Genomic DNA, 22,332 nt, shown 5'->3' with positions numbered 1-22,332 from the left:
AAGTCACCGTGGGCTGAACTAATCAAAGAAGGCCTTGTGAGTGTGATGAGTGGTCAAGAGCCATTGGTAGTTTGCTAAGTATCATCTCTGTGTGCCAAGTACCATCTTTGCAAATCTGGTGTAAGAAATCTGAATGTACGAGTGAGGGGAAGGGAAATATATATACGGTAGAAACAAAACTGGCCACCCTAAAGAATGGATGATGACATTTCAGTTGCTAAATGCCCTGAGATCTTAGCCTCAGTCTCTGTGGGCATAAGCAGAGCCCAGAGCAACAGCCCCAGTGGGTCATCCCCCTGGGCAGAGTGAGAATAGAGTGAAGGGTAATGCTCTGTGCAGCTTAGCTTTCCAACAGGATCTCAGAAATGAGTGTGGCTTGTCTCTTCTCCTTCAGGTGGGATTACCAGCTTGTACCTGGCCCTTCTGTTTGGCCACACTGCTCTTCCTCTTGGTGACCACGCAAAACCCCAACATCTACAGAATGCCCCTCAGTAAAGTCACTTATCCTGAAGAAAACCGCATCTTCTACCTGCAAGCCAGGAAAAGGATGGTTGAAAGCCCTCTGTGAGAGCAGCCCCCACCACAGCCATGGTCACACGGCATTTCTGACTACCTGCTCCGGTTGATTTCCAAGGTCTCGGCACACTGTTGTTTTTCACTAGCAACCACTTTCCTACTGACCCACCAGCAATGTGTTCTTATGCTCATTTCGTAGTTTCCTTTTAAACTTCAGGAATATCCCTCAACATGAGACAGACACATCCAGACGATGTGCTCTGGCTATGGAATTGTAACCCCTCATGGGGCGTTGGCACTGTAATATATTTATAAAGCCAAAATGCTCCCGCAGAAAGAGGAAGTGAGACTGGAGCTAATTATTTGTATTTATTGATATTTTGGGTATTTTGTTGGTTCAATGACGTTAACAGTATTAAAAATTAAGCTCTATAAATCAACTAAGCCTTAAGGGAATGGAATTCACGATCACCAAATCGGAGTCAACCCAGAATTCTCAGATAAGCAGTTTGGCCTGTGAAAATCAATGCAAGTCACACGTCACAGCTGTGATCCACACTGCAGGGGTGCAGGCTGATCACTGAGCTTGTTCCTGTCCCCTCAGCAGGATGGGCTCAATGCTGTCATCGTGTGGGTGACATTTACTTACAGGAGATAGCTGGATTTTTTCAAGCTGTCAGAGCTGCATTAGGAGAAAGGATTTTTGTTGGTCCGAGTTATTCTGTATTGTTACTGCTCTTGGAGATTGCAAAGGATTTTTTAGGTAGAGGTTATTATCTTGTTCTTATGAGAATGGATTTGTCTTCAATGAGATAAAATAAGAGAAGTTCCTGGCTTAACCAGGTCCTAGATATTAAAGAAAATTTGCATTTTTAAAAAATACTCAGCACAGCTATTTTTACTTTAATCCCTAAATTGATTTTGTATATGCCACAAATGCATAGAGTGAAGTCAACATCCTAGGGCCCTTTAAATTTACCTTTTCAATTCATTTGATGATGCCTTATATGTTGTAAAGACTAAAAGTTAAGGTCAGATTGCTTCTGGGTGTTTAGAAGTTTTTGAATTGCTGACTTTAAAAAAATCATTATTTTCTGAACACGCACAATATTCTCACTCAGAAACCAATGGTATTTGAACCACCAAAAAATAATATAAAGGATTTTCTTTTGTTTTTAATTTAAATTTATCAGTTCTATAAGGATTCTATAACCAAATGTGCTGAAGATGCCAATGGAAAATTCTGCCCATCACCTTCCACCTCAGTATGTATCGATTCAATATTCTGGAGGATGCAAAAAGTAAAACTGTGGAATCCAAAGGTTTTTTCCTCTTTGGGTTTGCAGGGTTCAGTGCAGAATATACAGTTTACTGAGTGAATAAACTTAAAAAGGGACGTAAACTTACAAATATTTTAGGAAGAAGCTCACTTCTTCCTTTTCTCAGGAGAATAAACTTTGTTCCAATTTTAAAACCCTATGACCAAAGCCTTTTGAAACCATGAACTTGCAGCTGTCATAGAGGCATGTGTATATTCCTGTGGAAAAACTAAATCTTCAGTGTTTGAACTGAAATCTCCCTTGTTAGATAATTTGTGAAATAAGATTTGGTGGAAAACTAAAAAGCAAGCATAACCAAAGATAACCAGGCATGAAGAACCTGGGCGGTGGTTGGGTGAACCAGAGGCCTCTGAAATGTCTCCAAGTTGTTCTTCAGAATGAAGTTCTGTGTAGTGTGCTAATTACATGCCTTCTCCCCTGTGCTCAGACAGACTTGTAAATAGGAACATTTTAAAGCCTTGTACATTGTTTAATTTAAATGGTATTAATTTTCTCAAGCTATTTTTGTTACTAAGCATTGTCCTAAAATTGAGTATTTTATAAGTTTTCTTAGGGAGCACTTAATGTTTTTTTCTATTGTCTGTATAACACATTTCTACATAAGAATACAAATAAATTATTCTCACAGCAGAGTTTTGTGTAAATTTTGTTTAGAAGTTATATATGGCTTTTATGGCTATTGTGTATATTAATAATCACATGCATGAGTATGTATTGCTTGTATCTCGAGGTGCTACCATGTTTCCCTGAAAATAAGACCTAGCCAGACAAGCAGCTGTAATGCGTCTTTTGGAGCAAAAACTAATGTAAGACCTGGTATTATATTATTATATTATGTTATATTTATTATATTATAATTATATCATAATTATATTGTATTATATTATTATTATATTATATTACATTATATTATATTATACCCGGTTTTGCGCCAAAAGACACATTAGAGCTGATGGTCAGGCTAGTCTTATTTTCAAGGAAACACCGTAGAATCCTATTCCTTTCTTACACTTGGTAATAGTACCAGATGTATTTGAGCAAAGCCTGTTCAATTTCAGATTTATGGGTCCATCCCCTGGGAAAACCTCTCAACTATCATTGTTCTCCTCACTCAGGTATGAAAATGGATTACTGAGGACAGCTATAGATGTTAAGGGCATGCTCCTAACACTAGAGATGAATATCCTGAAAGTCAGATTCTATGCATTTCCAGACAGGTCCTGGGCACCCCATCAGGGTTGACACTGGGCCATGGCACGCCTCAGGGGTCAGCTCTCTAGGACAAGCCACATGGCCGGTGCTTGTCTCTGCCACCCAAGCACTTCTCTTTCACTTCCTTTCATCCATGGTTAGAGCACTTGAAAGAAAACATGGTAAGAATGGAAATTTACTCCAAGTTTCAAAAGCAGACCAAACCGGAAACAAAAGGAGGCCCCAATGGATTGGTCCCATTGTATTGCCCTCTGTCAAAACAAAGCCTCTCCTACCTATTGTTTCAAGATAATAAATTTACAAGAATGATCTCATCATTAAACATCCCCTTTGGTCTGAGGCAGAAAACAGAGAATGTTTTGATGCTCTTCTGCTAAAGACTCCAGACACTGTACCCCTCTAGGAGTTACAGGTGCCAATTTGCTTGTTTCCCATGACACCTGATTAGTATGGAATACATTGAGATAGAAGGTTAAGTTCCATGGAAGATGAAGACTTTCTAAGGGGGCTTCTTACAGACAATCTTGCAAGAATATTTGTGTGGTGGTTAAGAATAGAACTAGGTTTTGTGCATATGAGTGTTTCAGCCTTTCCCCCTTAGCTAACAACTTCCTTCCAAAAGATTCCAAAATCCTTAGAGTTAAATCACCTTCTTGGACCTGCACTGACAACCCCACAAACCATCAGAAGGTTTGTAGCTTCCAGGCTACAGAGTGGTATTTGCTCCAACAATCAGCAATGCAGATCCTGAAGGAATCTAAACAAATACAGTGAATAACAGATTTTCAAAGAAGTGAATATAAGTCCTATAAGAGTCTGCTTTCATAGCTCTTAAAATTGAACTATAAAATACATACAATAGATCAAAGAGATCCGTGCAAAAGAAAAGATTGTTCCCAGGTGTGACCTTAACCTTATTAAGTATTAACCAGGTTGATGTTAACATACTCGTACAAGAAGCAAGTGTTAGGTCTGACGTGGTAGCAAATTAACCACTGAAGCTTAGGATTTGGGAGCAAACATTGGTGGCGGGTGTTCAGCACTGGGGTGGTGGCCTAGGAACAGGTGTCAGGGGAGATCTCTGTAGTGGAAACGAGCGTGCTGGGCAATAAGGTGGGTGATGCTACTCAATGAATGGGAGCACTGAAGAGTCATTTCTCATGTTACACGTTCTTCCTGGCCAATTCCATTTTTCTCAAGCTCCAATCCACACCCTGTGTTCAACTGTCTACAGGGACTATTCAAAAAGCACCTCCTCAATTTTAACACATCCAGGACAAATTTCATCTTCAATTATTCTGTTGTCCCTCTCATGTTGACTCATGAGGAAGGGTCGCACCCTCTGACCAACCACATAAGCCAGAAATAGTGTGCCATCATTGACTTCATTCTCTCGCCTCTAGGCAATAGTCCCATTCTAGGGATTCTACCTCCTTGATAGTCCCCATGCATTCATTAATTAGCAAACATTTGTTGAATGACTATTTATTACATGACGGGAACTGGGACTGCAATAGTGAACCAGAAGTCAGGGACCTTGCTCTCACCAAAACTGTATGAGGTGAACTGACAAGTAAAGGAGTAAATGGGGTCGTGTGGTGACGAGGATGAGTAAGAGGCAGCCAGGCGACAAGACTGAAGGAAGAGTATTCCAGTGACTTCTTCCTTCTAAGAAACTCATCTCCCAGAATACTTTCATTTATGTCTTTTCAGCAGAACTGGGTCACCTGGCCCTTCCTGGCTGCAAAGGAGTCTAGGAAAGCATGCGTCTGGTATTGTCAGCCTCTATTGTAGCAGGTGAGTCTGCCATATTGCAGCAAAAGCAGGATAAATGGCTATTGAACAAGCAGCCAACACGTTTGCACAGTGGTATATAGTACCACTATACGGTCCTTATGTGCCCAGGCCACAATGGACAGAGCCATGTAGTGACAGACAAGACTGTCTATTGTGAGATTCACAAAGAAGGTTGGGACAGAGACCTAGACCAAGACCTTTTACACAGAAATACTTTGTGGAGTACTTGCTGGACTATCCCCAGAGTGCTTTAGAATACCCCAGCCTCATACAAGGTTTTGTAGTCTCTGACTAACAAGATTCTGAGCAAAGGGTGAGACAGCCAGTGATAATGATCAGAGCAAGGAAAGCTTAGGGTCAATTCATGTTCTAATTAGTCCTCTTGATCTAATACTTGAAGCCTCTAAATCATTCCATGTTGGAAGGCCCCAGTGAAAATAGTTGAGTTTCAATTTAGTTCCAGCTCAGTGAAGCAGTAAAAACAAGTGTCCAACACTTTCTGCTTCATGGTTCCAAATAAACAACGAGAAAGCCAGTTTCCTGTTTGGGTTGGGTCCATTGGATTCTAGCCCATAAAGGTTTTGAATTATCTCACAGTGACATGCAAGGACTTGAAAGAGGTGAAATGAAGCACAGAGGAAAGCTGGCACAGTGCCAGGAAACCTGGCTAAAGTTAAGTTCCTCAGACTACAAGAAACAATGGCAGCTAGGACATGAGTCAGTGACCCACGACCAAGCATATCTTGGGACAAGAGCACACACAGGCAGGCCACAGGAGTAGCCAATCCAACAGAGAGGTACATGCTTCTCCTGGGGACCTCTTGCAGTTTCTACAGCTGTCCCATTTGTCCCACCTCTGACTTTCACATTCCTCATGAACAGTCTCCTGTCAACTGCAGTCCTGTCCCTCACAGCCCATCACAGAGCCCTCAAAGGCTCCAAGACGCAGGCCCCTGGTGGCCTGAGGAGCCCCTTCCTCAGCATCCTGGACCTGCTTGGTCAGCACCCTTGCCAGATCAATTGTTAAAGTTTTAGAATGTCCCCCTGGTATACTTTTGGTGAAACGATCCAATGCAGACACACTTTGCATGCCTAAAGCTGGTTGTAATTTAATGCAAAGCATTATTTCTTTCCAGATTGCAAGGTAGGGTCTCAGGACCCAGGACACAGTGTTAGGTATAGGAGGGGTTTGCATGCACCTGGCTTTAGGATCGGCCCAGTCACACCTGGATCAGACCAGGCCAATGACACCTGCACAACCTGAGAGGTACCAAGGCCCTGAGATGCCTTCACCAACAGCCCCCATAGAACCTACAATTTCTCCTTTGAATTCCCAGTAAAAGCACATTATGCAACGACAGCAGCAACTCATTAAGATCTCAGATATTAAAACCCTGGTGGAACTAGTTTACCTGGTCTCTTCCCATCTGACAGTTGGCAAGAGCAAATCCCATAGGAAAGGGGTTCTAGAAAGATTACTGTTTATGGGCAAATCCAAAGAAGGCAGTCATCCAGAACTAGGGCAGTGGTCATGCAAAGGGCAGGAAAGAGGAGGAGGAAGGACATACAAGAGGAAACCAAGCACAATGCCTGATTAAAACACATTTCCTGCCGAGCACATCACAGTGGAGAGAGAATCCAGGAGACATGAATGAAAGGGTCCAATCAGGTATGTGCCTGTGCCAACAGGGCAGTCTGTGGGTCTCTGTGGGTTAAGCAGCAGCTTCCCTCCTTCATTTAGAATGTGGTTACTTCCTCTTCCCATAATCTTGACAATCCAGCTTGCCTGCCCTAATGGCCACTTGGTTTTTGTTTTATCTTTCCAACATACTTCCCACCTTCTTCTGGTAACAGCACATCACTTTCCTTAAGGGATCTGCCCCTTCCCCAACCACGGGGTTCTCTTGGGGCTACCAGCCTCAATGCCTACTCCCAGGCACAGCAGAGTCAAGTGGCCAATCACAGTACTCCAATTCCCTGGCCACAGGGATTGGCCCAAGGAATACCCACACTGAGCCAATCAGATTCTGCCCTGCAGGAATTTGACATCTGAGCAGACATCCCAGGATAGAAAGAAACTGGAGCTGGGTCTGACAACAGTGATCTGGAGGAAGGCCATGAACACTCAAAGCCTTCCTTCCTTCTCCCACCTCTCCACCCCCTATTACTTTCATGTAGTGAACTATCCCCATATCTTTCCTATAAACTCAACTGGTATTTAAATGAGTCAGAATCTGTCTGTTGCAACCAATAACCAAAACTTATACAGAGTATTGCAAGTGACATACATAGAATAGGCTGAGTCAAGATGAGGTGGGGAGCTAATGGAGGACCCCACCTTGCCGGGCTGGGAATCTGATAGTGCTTGCTACATGGGGTTAAAATATTAACTGTTAACTGCTGTACATTACGCTCCAACCCATGTATCCCATGGCTAAAGCTTTAGAAAAGACTTGGCAGGAAAATGTCAGAATATTGGAATACTCTGGCTAATTTTTTTTGCTTACATTAAAGCAGGATGTATGTTGAGATTCTCTTTCTGCCTGTGGCAAAGGCAACAGACACCTGGGGGTTGAATAACTGTGCACTCTGCCTGTGCAGTGAAGCTATTGTCTCCCGGCACCAAATGTGCTTTACTCTGCTCCACGATGCTGGGCTGAGACTCTACAACCCATATTTCTCCTTTGCTTGTTGGCTACTGCTAACGGTGGGCAAGCGGGAGCTGAGAGGCAAGATGAGAGAAAAAGGATTTGCTGCTTTCGGCAGTTTCTTGTCAGTTTCCCCTAACCTGACCCATCACTGTCCCTCAGAGGTCGCTTCCTCAGATGAGTTCTGTCCCTGCATTAAAATTAATTCCCTGACTAAGCAGCAGCTACCTGGGAGGATGAAGAGAAATGGGAAAGTCTGATCCCCAGGCCTTTCCCAGACACATTCTATTATAAATTCACTCCTTGCCAAAAAAGGTTAGCAACTCCTGGCCATGATTCTGTGTCACTTACTGGGGAACAGCCCAGGATGGAGGCAGTACTGGCTTTTAACCCAGGCAAGAAGGGCCCTGCCCTGTGCCCCAATGCTTTAAAACGTCCTGATCTACCTCCCTGTGGCCATGCCTTCCCCATGGGATAAGGAGCCCTGGGGCCCAGAGGAAATGCCCACCTAAAGCCTGGGACCCCATTCTAAACAATGCTTTGAACACCCAAGATCCCAGAATGCCCTGCCCAAATGTCCCAGAGCCTGCTTTCTAAGGGAGGACCCCGAATCACTGTTCCGGGCGGATGCAGGGCTTCAGGTCCCACTCCATGGTGCTGCTAAGAGATGGCTGATGGCGGTGAGGGTGAGCAAACTTCACCCACTGAACGTGCCATGAGTTGTCCACATGTGTATATGAGGCCCCACTATGAGGACAGAGCCCAGTGGGAAGAAAAAGAGGAGGACAGACCAGGGACCTCTTTGTGCTCTTGCCTCCGCCCCCTAAATGTTAAAGGAGGGCCTGACAGGAAGCAAATCAGCTCTGGTCCCTGGATGTAAGACGAAGGCCAGAAAAAGCCATTAAGCTGAGATCTGGGGACATGAGCTAAGAGATAGAACTGCAAGTCTAGAGTCCAGATTTAAACATCATGGCTTACTGGGCAATAAAGCTCCCTGAAATGTAATCAGTGAGAGTTTTATTAAGCTTTATTGCCAAAGACGCTTTAGGCTGGACAAGCACGAGCTTCTGATTGTCAACTCCAAGGTAAACCCAGGCCCCAGAGCCCATGCCAGGAGGGAGTGGACCTCAAGGCCCAGCCCCAACAACAAAATCCTGCCCCGTGGCCCTCCGGTGAGGCTCCAGCAAGCAGAGCACAGGGATGCCACAGTAGCTGACAGTGGACCCACCCATGGATGAACAGTGAATCGACAAACATGTCTGCCTGCTTACTCACTGCTCCTGACCAGCAGGATATGCCATCCTTTGGGCTAGTAGCTGTCATGTCCGGTTCCCTTTCCTCTTTTTTAAATAGCAATTTTTGTTGTTATCCTGACCTTCCCCAACAATGGTTATGCATTAGGTGTGTTGGGGTGGCACAATTATCCCTTTCAAGGTTATGAGGAGCACAACAAGATCTAAGGGGGAGGGGCATGCGATAGACTTCTGCTTATCTCCCAAGCAGATGGAGTTATGAGCTATGTGGTTTTATCTTAAACAGGGACATTTTTGAAATTGTGTATATAGTTGTGTATGTGGGAGAGGGTGTGTGAGCTGGGCAGCAAAGTGACTGTTGTCTTTGTCCAGTCTGTGTCCACCTCCCACCCCTCACAATCCTTGAACATCTGACTGCAGAGGGAGGCCCATGAGCCAGGTTAGAACAACCACTGCACTTTACCACAGTGATTGATTCAGGAAGTTCACGGGACAGCAGCTGGCAATCTCAAGTCGTCTTGCTGGAGTTGCTGGGAAAGAACTCGTTTCTTTCTTGGTGACACAAGAAAATGTGAATCCAAGGCTGTCGGTGGCCCTGTTCCCCACTGTGTAGGGAAAGACCATCCAGAATAAGAGAGTGCGAGGCAATTGGGAAAAACAGAGAGTGTTCTAAAAGGCAGAGTCTCTGGTTCCAGGACCTGTGGTCCCCGAAAATTTTCTGATTCCTGTGTGTCTTCACCTGTCAATATTGTTAGCTTCCTCACCCTTCTTTTTAAGCTAGTATAGAAAGTGTAGAGGTCTCTTGCACCTACGAATCCCCCAACTAATCAACCAACCTCGGACATTTGAGTTGAAAGCTCTTAAATCATGGCTCTTCACAATACTTCCTCATTCTGTTTGTATGTCCTTGCCAACCACATCAATTCTATTGAGGGTTATTTTCAATAGTTTGTATTTCGAAAGAAAAATAGAAAATGGAATCAATTTAAATAAAATATGACTACAAGTCAATAAAATGATCCAGGAGAGCATACGAAAAGAGAACAAGATGAACAGGGGATCCTGGAGAAAATCAGCCTCTAAATAGCAATAGAATAAAAAGTCTGAGATGAAGTAGTCAGAGAGGTGGGAGGAAAACCAAGAGCGTGGGTACCACGGAACGCAAAGGAAGAATGAATTTCGAGAAGAAAGGAGTGCTCAAAGTGGTTACTGCTTCCGAAAAGTTGCCTATGAGATTCCGCAACAAGGAGGTCCCTGATAATGTTGGGAGGCAGAGCTTGGTGTGATGGGAGAAAAGCTGGAGAGTCTTGGATTTAGGAGAGAATGGGAGGTAGGAAGTGGAGGCGGTGAATTGGAAAACATTTGCTAATATGTAAAGAGTTAAATAAATAAATACATTTTTTTAAAAAAAGAGGGCAGCAACCAGAGCTGGATGGAGATGGGAGGTGATTACTTTAAAGATGGGAAATACTGGAAATAATTGAAATGCCTTAGCTTTTATTGACTACTCATGTGTGATCTCATTTGAACCTTATACTAGGATGGTACAAAAGTCATTGCGGTTTTAAAGGTCAAAAAATTTGCAAAAAACGCAATAACTTGTGCACCAACCTAATAATAACCTCATGAGAAAGTTTTCCCTTTCTAGAGATGAGAAAACTGGAGCTGGAGCTAAGTGACCATTAGAAGTACAGGGGGAATAGTTGCTAGGGTTTGGAAGAGGAGACACAGCCCTTCCTCTCTCCCTATACTCCCACTCCATAATCCTAGAAGCGAGAGACAGGGAGGAGTGGAGAGAAAGAAGGAATAAAGGACTGGGAAGGAAGACTCATGCTCCCTAAATCTCTGGGCGGCGAGGAACTGTAGACAATTTATGTACTTTATCTCCTTTAATCAAACCCACCAACCCTCTAAGACAGGCACTGTTAGAGTTTCATTGTCCTGATCGCAAAGGAACCAAGGTTGAGAAAGGTTATAACTTCACCAGTTCACACAGGCACTAAGTGACAGCATCTGGATTTGAACTTGGGTCTGCAGATGTTGAGGGGTCTATTCTCGCCACTTCCTGTGAGCCTTCATCTCAGACTCCTGGACCCTCTCCTCCAGCAACTGCTACCTGGTCCCCTCCACACCCCCGCATCAGGCTGCTATGAGCATTGCTTTCATTCCCGTCTATGCACTCTCAAACCCCAAGACCCCCATGTCTCACACCAGGGGCAGCAGGGGGAGGAGATATGCCTGGAGGAAGGAAGGATAACACACCAGGTCCTTCCCTTTTACTCAAGGAGAAGTCATTTAAAGGATAACACACCAGGTCCTTCCCTTTTACTCAAGGAGAAGTCATTTAAAGGGGATTTTTATATTAAAAATAAACATGGAAACATTGTTGAGTGGAACACAAAAAATCACATGAATTTCTGAGATAAAACAAGAGACTTCCACGAAATGTCTTGCTTGCGGTTGCCCCTTTAAATTCCAACCAGCTCATGTTTAGAATATATCAGAAGAAAACTATTTAAAACAACTGGCAAATAGGATAAAAGGCTTAGGATGGAATTTCAGAAATTCCCGTCTGTCCCACTCACCTTCCAGGCCTAGCAAACCCTCTGCCCCACAAAAGCCTTACTTGATACCGCCTGTAATGCAGGGACTCAGCTCCCGCTCCCCGCACAAGAACGCAGGACATGGAGAGGCCAAAAAGGAACACCCAGGGAGCCATAGATAGGGGAGCCATAACTTGCTGGTGGCTGGGTTGGAGACACAGGAAGCAGGATCCACACGATCCGCCATTTGCCCTCCTCTGTCCCCTTCTCTATCAACCAACCAACCCCTTGCTAACAGCAATCCTCATTTGTTAGCTCAGCCATGGCAGTTATATCAGTAGCCAATGGCTAACTGGTTACAGCTGATGGTCAATGAGTCACAGCTGATGACCATCTACTACCAGAGCCAGCACCCCTCCACGTGAGGCCGAGAGCCTGGAAACTGCTCTCTGGGACTCTGTCCCCACCCCCCTGCTACATCCCTTCAGTTTCCTCCCTCGTCTCATTTGCTTTCCGTGCACCATGGAATGTCCTCTTCTTCTACTTATCCATCTGAAACATGCTCACCTTGCAAAGTCTGCTAGGATCGCAGTACCTCCACTCTGCTAAGCTCCTGTACTAAGCCTGCCCTTGTCACAGCTACCCTGCATTGTTCTATTCTCCATCTGTGGTGTAGGGCTTTTCTCACGAAGCTGCTTGAGAATAGGGAATACATCTGCTCCATCTTTGTGCCTCCACACATAGAGCAAATTATCTTCCTAAATGGAGATCAGGCGGTGCTTCTGTGAAAATCCGTTCTTAACTCATTTGCTGCGACATTTAGATATTCATATCCAAATATTCACATCCAAATGAATATTTCCATCCCCTGACCGTGGCATTCAAGTTTACCCCACGAGCTCAAAAAAACTTTTCCCTCTACTGTGGAGTTCCAGTATATATGCATAAAATAGTCAAAATATCAACTTTTTGTTTTTGTGGAATTTTGACACATTTAAAAAAAAAAAAAAAACTTGAAATCAACACAGTGAAAGGGTTAGAGATGCATTCTCTTGGGTTGAAATGTTGCCTTCTTTAGGAACCTTCTTTAAAATGAATTTTAGTATAAATTTGGGGCATTCAATTTCTTCCTTTTATAGACGGCTGAAAGCAGGACACTGAGAGGGTAGGGTTCTTGAGGGAGAGGTCACAAAAAGCATCACCTAATGTGCCTCTACCAGAGGCAGAAGTCGGATATGTGCTCTGGGTAGACATGGGATCAGAACTTTGAACAGTGGAGGGACATGAGCAGGAAAATTCATCAGAAAGTGCTGTACAGATTGTTTGAGGGCGCTGTTGCAGAGGTCAGTGAGAGGTAAGAACAGGAGGAAAACATTCTTTTTATTGATTTTCTCCCCTTGTTCCAGTCAGCATAAAGGATCAAAGAAGTTATTGGGTTAATGCCCAAATCGGTACTTCTAATCCTAGTTAAACCCATGGGATTTCAAAAACAGGCAGCATTGTCTAACTTACTTAATTGCTTCCTTGTTGGGGAGCCTTCCATGGCAAGTGCAAAATCTGCCAAGAGGAAAGTAAAACCTAAGCCACAGAGAGATTAACCCCCCTCCAGGAAACATTGTCCCTGCTTTCAGAGACACACCCCCAGGCCATGCTGAGGCAGTGTGTGAACTCAGGGACCCGAGGCTGCCCGGCTGAGGGAGAAGCTGCAGTCAATCAAGGTCCTGGACCCTGCGTGTGGCCTCTGGCTGCCTGCCCTCCTGGGAAAAAGGTTGCTGAATAGGGATGGGGCAGAGGCTGCTGCTTGGCAAACATGGCGTCTATCCTGCACCTCCTTTCCCCTTGTCCTGTCCCCTATAGAGCCTAGAACAGCTCAATCCTCACTTTCCCAATCTCCTTTCCTCTTAGAGGGTCTTATGGTACAGTTCTGGCCAGTGAGACATAATGAGAAGTTTGGTGAGAGGGTACTGGAAAAGCTTTTTCCCTGATGAAGGAGATAGGTGGGGCTGGCCCTGATTCCAGATGTGAATGTGAGTGTGTTGCCTGGGGTTGGAGCAGCCATTTTGTGGAGACAGGCAGGAGGGAAAGGACCCGAAAAATCTCTGACACTGACCCTGACATAGCTGTCTTCTTAGGTGAAGAAAATAGACCACTATTTGTGATGGCGTTTTCTATAATTTGTAAATGAAACACTCTTAACCAATGTAGGGAGATTTTAAATGCCAGGACCCAGCCTCAGAGCAAAATCATCTCTGGCTTTAGAATAAAAACATGATCAAATTCCCAATGTTAATCAAAACTAGCCCAGCAGTCAGCTAGTTGGCACTGTGGGAATCACCAAGGTAGCAGGCATCAAAAGCACTCAAACCTAACTGAGAGATACGATTAATACAAATAAAATCTGATTATCAAACGTTAGAAAAGTCTTTAAAATAATCTACTCATTTTTGACATTTTTTCCTCCATGGGACCCTCCCAACACAACACCATACAGAAATGAAATTCAATGTATAAAACATAAAACCTGCTTCATTTTCAGAAGAATTGGAACCTAAAAACCTGCCCGATTGGTATCTTCCATATCTTTTATGGTACATGGTTGAAAATTTCTGATCTAGCACCACATTTGATTTGACAACTGAGGAAACTGGGGTCTCCCTGGCAGAATGGAAGCAGCGTGTTCTCAGGAATGTAATAGGTTTGCCATGGTGCCTGAACGAAGTCCACGTCACCAGGACCATTTTCAGGACCATCTTCTCATAGAGGTCAAATGCGGGCAGTAGAAGACTGAATGATAAATCACACTGTGGCAGCAGTGATTAGTACAGGGGACCAAAGAAAGCAGAAACCGATATGAGCAGAAGTAGCCAAGGCAAGCTTCACAGAGGAAGTGGGGCTTGAGTGAGGTTGTGAAATATGGATAAAGTCAAAATAGACTGGTGGTTCCATTGCCCCCTAAGGGACATTTGGCAATGTTTTGGGATGTCACAGCTCAGAGGTAGCATCTCATGGGTAGAAGTGAAGGGTGCTGCTAAAAGTTCTACAAGGCACAGGACAGTCCCCCAGAAGAAAGGGTTATCCAGCCCAAAATGTCAACCGTGTTAAAGCTGAGAAACCCTGGAAGAGATGGAAAGAATGGGGAGAAAGTCCAGGCAGAGGGAATGGTGTGAGCAAATGCACAGAGGTAGAAAGGAACAATGAGGTCCTTGAGAACAGAGACAGTCTTCTTCTCTGTATCCCCAACACACATCAATCGCTGCCAGAGGGGTGAGTGAATGAACAGTAGCCGCCCTTGAATTCTACTCTGGCTCTGTGACAGCAAAGTCCTCTGCTCAGATTATAGAGAGAAGTCAGCCCCGTTGATACTTCTTTTCCTGATTTGTCCTGCCCCCTCTTCTTCCTCATCCCAAATCTTCAGAGAAAGTAGCTTTTCCCTTATCCAATTACTCATTCTTCTAAATTCCCTTACGTTCTTACACCCAGAATGCTCTCAATATTCACCAAACTTGCCATATGGTATCATCGTGCAGAATCTCAGGAATTAGAGATTGTGCTGGCCCTCACCCTCCCTGAGCAGGCAGGTGTAGATGCTGTCAGCCCTTCAGCTCAATAAACAACACATTCAGGAACCAGCAAAGGATTAAATAACCATCAGAGCATCCAAAGCCAGGACACTGTCACAGCCTGTCCTCTTCTTGATTTTTCCCACTCCCACTCCTTTTTCAGGCCTCACTGCCTACAAGATCTCTCTGTCTCTCTTGTTTCTTTACTCTTTATCAAAACGCTTTCTGGGTGGCCAGATGGCTCAGTCGGTTAGAGAGTGAGCTCTTACCAACAAAGTTGCCGGTTCAATTCCCACATGGGATGGTGGGCTGCGTCCCTTGCAACTAAAGATTGAAAACGGCAACTGGACTTGGAGCTGAGCTGCGCCCTCCACAACTAGATTGAAGGACAATGACTTGGAGCTGATGGGCCCTGGAGAAACACACTGTTCCCCAATATCCCCCAATAAAATTTTAAAAAAGAATGCTTTCATAAGTCCTGCTATCAGTCACTGAACCCTCAGCCTAGACTAGCTCCAAGGAATAGCTCCAAGGGCCTACAATCTCTTATCTCTGATTCCAGAAGAAAACAAGTAAAAATTTGTCCTCTACAAAATTTATTTCAGTCTCTAGGGCACAGGAGAGGTTGGAATGTTTATGATGGGGTGTGGTTGTGGGGGGTTCCTCCCTGGAATTCCTGAGATAACTGAGTGTTATCACCTCATCATAGAAGCCCAGCTCTGACTCTATCAGATCAACATATCCCCACTTCTCAAATGAGCAATAACAGATCCAAAAGGCCAAGTAACTTGTTCAGGGTCACATAATTAAGTGCCAAAAACAGTATTTAAATACAGATCTGTTCCACCCAAAAGACTGTGACCATAACACTCCTAAGCCAGAGGAGTGGGAAGTAGCACCAAAGAGTATAAAAGTGTGCGTCTAGAAATCTATTCAGCTGAGTAGACCTGGCATGTCAGTGAGAGTTAAATGGAGCTCATGCTAGAAGTACATACACAGCCAGATCGAAGGCCTGGAATTCCTTCCCCTACGAGACATCATAAACCCAGAGGCAGCAAGCTGGGTGGTGGGGATGAGGGAGGTGCCTCCAGAAGAATTCACATTCTGCTAAAATCAGAGTACCTGGCAATGTATTGCCTGGCCTCTCTGGCGATTTTAAGTTAGAAAAGAGTGGGAAACAGTACGGAGGATTCTCAAAAAGTTAAAAATAGGACTATCACGTGATCCACGATAGTTCTAGTTCTACTTCTGGGAATATATCCAAAGGAAATGAAACACTACCCGCAAAGGATATCTGCACCCCCAGGTTCGTTGCAACATTATTTACAAGACATGGAAACAACTTAGATGGATGAATGGATAAAGAATGGATAACTATTCCATTGTACATATATACAATGGCATATTATTCAACCATGGAAAATGAGGAAATCCTACCATTTGTGACAACATGAATGGACCCTGAAGGCATTATGCTACATGAAGGAAGTGAGACAGTGAAAGACAAGTATTGTAGAATCTCCCTTACAAGTATATGTGGAATCTAAAGAAAAAAAGAAAAAAAAAACTCAGACTTATATACCAGATTTATGGTTAATATAGGTAGAGGTTTGGGGAGGGAGGATTGGAGGTAGATGGTCAAAAGGTACAAACTTCCAGTTATAAGATAACAAAGTACTAAGGATGTAATGTATAGTATGGTGACTGTAGTTAACACTACTGTCATACGATATATAGGAAAGTTGTTCAGAGAGTAGATCCTAAGAGTTCTCATCACAAAGAGAATTTTTTTCTTTTTATTGTATCTATATAGGATGATGGAAGTAAATCTGTGGTAATCATTTCACTATATATGTAAATCAAAGATGTTGTGCATCTTAAACATACACAGTGAAGTGTGTCAATTATTTATCAATAGAACTGGAAGGAAAAAAAAGTAAGAAAAGGAGAGGAAGGGAGGAAGGGAAGGGGAGAGGGAGGGAGAGAGAGAGAGAGAGAGAGAGAGAGAGAGAGAGAGAGAGAGAGATTGAAAGAGAGAGAGATTGAAAGAGAGAGAAAGGAAGGAAGGAAGGAAGGAAGGAAGGAAGGAAGGAAGGAAGGAAGGAAGGAAGGAAGGAAGGAAGGCAATAACAAGAGGAAGTTATATCTAAGCAGAATGAAAGAACTAGCAGAGCCATGAAAACGACAGGAATCTTGGGAGGCAGTTAAAGAGGTTTTCAAATATTTTAAAATACCATGGATATATGTATAATGTGTATGATATATATATATATATATATATATATATATATATATATATATACAAAAATATTAACAACATTTTTTCTTTGGATGCAGGAATTTATTATTTTTCTCTTTTGACCATTTCTGGATTTTTATGTTTTTTTTATATTAAATATACAACATTTTTATAAACACATATACATGTAATTATATATATATGTATAAATTAATGATCATAAATCCCAAAAATGGAAGGAGGGAATTTAAAAATTTAGACTGAAATTCTGTGAGTAGTGTAAATATATCCAAAATCCAGAAAGAACAAGATTTATAAAAACTGCTAAGGACTCTAGATGGTTGGGGAAAGCAGAAAAGCAAGGAAAGGAAGGCACATGGCCTGGAGACGGGGCTGCGATGTTAAGAACTAAGAGAGAAAGCAGAATTCATCAACACCTATTTTTGTATACATTTTCTCCACCAAAAAAAATTATCCTCAAGTTGGAAAAGGCCAAATAGACACCACAAATAAGGAATTCAAACCTAACATGGTCTATTAATGAGGACTCTGGATGCGAGTGACATAAATTCAACTCAGGTCAGATGATAAAGAGGAGGGAGGAGATGGTGGGGAGGGTGGTTGATGCTAGAAGGAAAGCTGACGCTGGTCTCAGAGTCAAAAGAATCACAGGACGTGGGACTCCTGGCCTGGAATGATAGAGCGATCATGAAACGCACAGGAAGCTACAAAAAAGTAATTTGGGGAAGCAATAAAAAGTTTCCTGGATATTATTAATAAAAATATAATTGTAGGGCCAGCCCGGTGGCTCAGGCTGTTGGAAAGTCTGCTCCCAATGCCAAGGTCACCAGTTCGATTCCCACATGGGCCAGGGAGCTGCGCCCTCTACAGCTAAGATTGTGAACAACGGCTTTCCTTGGAGCTGGGCTGCCAGGAGCAGCTGAAGGTTGGCGTGAGCTGCCATGGGCTACCCTGTGATGCCATGAGCATCACAGTAGGGTACCCTGTGATACCCTGTGATGCCTGGTGACCAGCGTGAGTGGCCGGCAGCCAGTGTGAGTGGCTGGCAGCCACTGTGAGCTGCCAGCAGCAGTTGAGAGTTGCGGTGAGCTGCCGTGAGCGGCCCACCAATGATGGGTGACTGACTACCTCAGCTGGGAGGAGGGCAAGGCTCATAATACCAGCATGGGCCAGGGAGCTGTGTCCTACACAACTAGACTGAGAAACAATGGCTTGAATCGGAGTGAGGAGTGGGGGGAGGCAGAAGAAAGGGGTAAAATATGATTGTAGAACTGAAAATTTGAATATGAAATTTGGGAGATACTGTTGAAGAACTCTCCCAGAAAGTAAAGCAAAATGACAAAGATAGAAAACAAAAGAGAAAAATAATAAAATAAAAAGATGAGCTTAGGAAGTCCAGCATGTATTACAGGAATTCTAGAACAAGAAAACAGAAAGTTATCAATGAAATAATTCAAGAAAATTTCCCAGAATTGAAGGATATAGTTTCCAGACTGAATGGGCCTACCAAACACTCAAAGTAATACATAATAATCAATCCACAATAGGGCACAAAATTCAGGACACTGAGGACAAAGAGAAGACACATGGGATGGGGGTGGGAAGGTGTGAAACAGGTTACTCACAAAGTGCCAACAATCAAAATGGCGTCAGGATTCTCAGTTAGAAGCTGGAAGATAATGGAGGAATGCCTTCATCATTATGGAAAAAAAAAAAGACTAGAATTCTCTTTTCAGTTATATTATTAACTAAGTGTGAAGGTAAACATATTTCCATATGCGAAATTTTAAAATAATTTACCCTTTGTGCACCCTTTCTCCAATAGTTACTGAGAGATGTAAACCAAGAGCACAAAGGATTGAAGCAAAAAAGAAGAAGACGTGGAAGCCAGGAAACTGGTGAAGGGAAACTGCTGGATAATTGGGAAGGGAGCTATCAAGATAACAGCCGTAGACCAAGCTAGGCGAGCCATCAGTTCCAAACCAAAAAAGAAAAAAGGGGAAAACTACACACAGACAAACATGTATATATATATGGTGCCAAAAAAATGTATACACATTTTAAGAAAGGAAAACTGTATTAAAATTGTAATACTTAATATATACTGATAACAAAAAATGAATACAAGTCACATTTGACTTCTGCAATTATAAGAGGTGATCAAAGCGGTTACCATCAGCATCCAGACATTTCTGATTACAGCGAACTACTGCTTGAGCAACGTTGACCAAAGTGGCCACTTGTATGCATTGTTTTTGGCACCCCTGGTATATATACATGTAGATAGATAGATAGATAGATAGATAGATAGATAGATAGATAGATAGATAGATATATAGATATCTATAGATAGATAGATATAGACACATGTATATGTGTCTATATATGTATATAATCATATTTTTGCAGCTGTTAATATGTGTTTGCAGGAGATTCTATGTTCAAGGATATTCAATTAAAAGTGGTTTATTCAAGGCAGTAGAGCAGTTGCATTATCTCCATTCAGGGAAATCCTATCCCCAGGGCCGTACAGCCTGGACCTTGGAGTTGGGACAGAAGCAGTAGTTTTGGAAAGTCTCTGCCTACATAAAAATTATGACAAAGTATGGCAAATCAAAACCACAGTGAGATGTCACTTCAAACCTGTTAGAACAGCTGGTATCTAAAAAACAATGATAGCTAGTGTTGCTGAGAAGGTGAAGCAAAGAGGACCTTTTTGCATTGTTGGTGGGAATGGAAAACAATTTGGAGTTTCCTCAAAAAATTAAAACTAGAGCTACCATTTGATTCTGCAATTCCACTTTTGGGTATATATGGAAAAGAAATTAAATTACTACCTTGAAGAGATCCCTACTCCCATGTCCTCTGCAGCGTTATCCACCATCGTCAAGACATGGAAACAACCTAAGTGTCCACTGATAAATGAATGGATATATAGATACAGACATACATAGATTAGATATAGATATAGACGATGTAGATCTAGATAGAGATAGATGATAGATAGATAGAGATAGAGATATACCAAGGGGGCCAAAAAATGTACTCATTTTAAGAAATGTGATCTATGCATTACTTTTCAAAGTTGAATTGAATTACGGTAGCAATGTGTAGTATGATGTTCGCTCAAAAGATGGTGTTAATCAGATGAATGCTAGCGTCATTCGTTGTATTACAATTTTAATACAGTTTTTCCTTTCTTAAAATGTGTATACATTTTTTGGCATCGTCTGTAGATAGATAGATGACATAGAGATAGATATAGATATACATATAGATAAGATATAGGTGATATAGATACAGACAGACATATATTCAGCCATAAAAACATAAGGAAATCCTACTATTTGTGACAATACAGATGGACCTCGAGTACATTATGCTAAGTGACATAAGTCAGAGAACAAACACTGTATGGTCTCACTTATATATGGAATCTAAAAAAATAAAAATAAACTCATAGAAACAGAGAACAGATTGGTGGCCGCTGAGAGGGAGAGGTGGGGGTTGGGGAAAGTGGGTGAAGACGATCAAAGGGTATAAACTTCAGTTATAAGATAAATAAGTCCTAGGGACATAATGACCAGCCTGGTGATTATAGTTAACAATACTGTACTGTATATTTGAATGTTGCTAAGAGAGTAGATTTTAAAAGTTCTTACCACACACACAAAAATTGTAACTATGGAAGGGGATGGATGTGTTAACTAACATTACTGTTGGAATCATTTTGTAATATGTACATATATAAAATCACTACATTGTACACCTCAAACTTACATAGTGTTATATGTAAATTATATCTTAAATTATATCTAGAAAATAAAGAATTATGACAAGATCTGTCCTTGCAGAGATACAGACTTGAGCAAACACCCTTCAGCCACCTGTTGGCCACCATCCCAGTGGCAGGTGACCCAGGCAATGAGGCAAAACCACAACCAAAACCAAAATTGAAGCAACCCCACCACGTGCTCAGCCCTGACTCCCAAACCCCTAGGAAGCAGTCAGCCGCAAGTTCTCTCCCCTGTTCTGGGATGTCCTGTGGTATGTGGCAAGAGCATGGGTATGACAGGACAGACAACCTGTGTCTACACCTCCCTCTGCCTCTCCGCACCTGTGTGCCCTCAGGCAAATTCCGTATCTTCTCTGAGCCTCTGTTTCTTTGTCCATAAAATGGGAATGTTGCCATCTCAGGGATATTGTGAGGATTAGATTAGCGTACATATGAAACACTCACAACAAAGTTGGCCCTTACTAAAGAATTGTTGATTCTCCTGTGATCATTAAAATGATCATCATTTTTGGGACAGCCTCCAGGATTGGCCTTAATGGGTGGAACAGGAAGTGTAACTTTCCTTGCGACGAAAGCAACATCAGGGTTTTTCCAGCTTGCAAAGAACCTCTCAAAATAACCTGGATTTCTATCAAGTGCTGATGGGAATATAAACTGGTTCAAACTCTGGGGAAGTCAAGAGGTGGAACATAGAAACTGACTTAAGAATGGGCCTGAAGCTCACATAATGGGACAAAAGGAATGGAGGCTGGGAAAGGCTCAGCCTGCCTAGGATGAAGGGAAACCAGTCCATCTAGTCGTCCCACTCCTGGGAATCCGAGCTAAAGGACTTGTGTACCAACACGTTCATTTCAGATTTATTTACAATAACTTAAAAGTGGAAACACTTCAAATATCCAAAAAAATAGGCCCATTTGTTGAGTAAAATAGACATACTTTAGATACATTGTTTTGCAGCCATTTAAAATGATGCTCACAGAGTTTTCATGTCATAGAAAAATCCTATGGGTGTAGGATTAAGCTTTAAAAGCAGTTTAGAAAAGAGTATATACAATTTGGTCTCAACTATATAAGGAAAAATGGATGTGAAAAGAAAGGATGGAAAGATAATTTGCCAAAACGTTACCAGTAGGTAGTAAGTATATGGATGATTTCCTTTGATCACTTTTTCATTTTCTCTATGTTCCACATTTTTACAATGGGCATGCTGTACCATGATGACTCGAGAGAAATAGTAAAACATTTTTAAAAAATGCTAGTAAGATATTTCATTGAGCAGCAGCTGCATGTTTTTGGTTGGAGGTCCTATCTCTTGACAAATGTGCAAGCCCTCTCACCCTCTGATCTTGGCAATCCATCCTTCTGCATTGCCTTTTCTGCCTGGGGGAAAGACACATCCATCTTCCA

General features: G+C 42.6%; 1 protein-coding gene across 2 annotated transcripts in view; it reads left to right on the top strand.

Moving 5' to 3' along the window:
• The window catches only part of SLC14A1 (solute carrier family 14 member 1 (Kidd blood group)), a 41,649-nt gene extending 39,161 nt beyond the window's left edge, over positions 1-2,488 (top strand). For both annotated transcript variants that reach the window (XM_019739701.2, XM_019739700.2), the window contains exon 9: positions 395-2,488. In XM_019739701.2, the coding sequence (XP_019595260.1) occupies positions 395-568 (174 nt within the window). In that variant the 3' untranslated portion in view covers positions 569-2,488. The remainder of the gene's footprint in view (positions 1-394) is intronic.
• The last annotated feature ends 19,844 nt before the right edge of the window (positions 2,489-22,332 follow it).

Source organism: Rhinolophus sinicus, linkage group LG09 (assembly GCF_036562045.2).
Source record: "Rhinolophus sinicus isolate RSC01 linkage group LG09, ASM3656204v1, whole genome shotgun sequence".
Lineage (NCBI taxonomy): Eukaryota > Metazoa > Chordata > Mammalia > Chiroptera > Rhinolophidae > Rhinolophus > Rhinolophus sinicus.
This window is presented reverse-complemented; position numbering and strand designations above follow the sequence as displayed.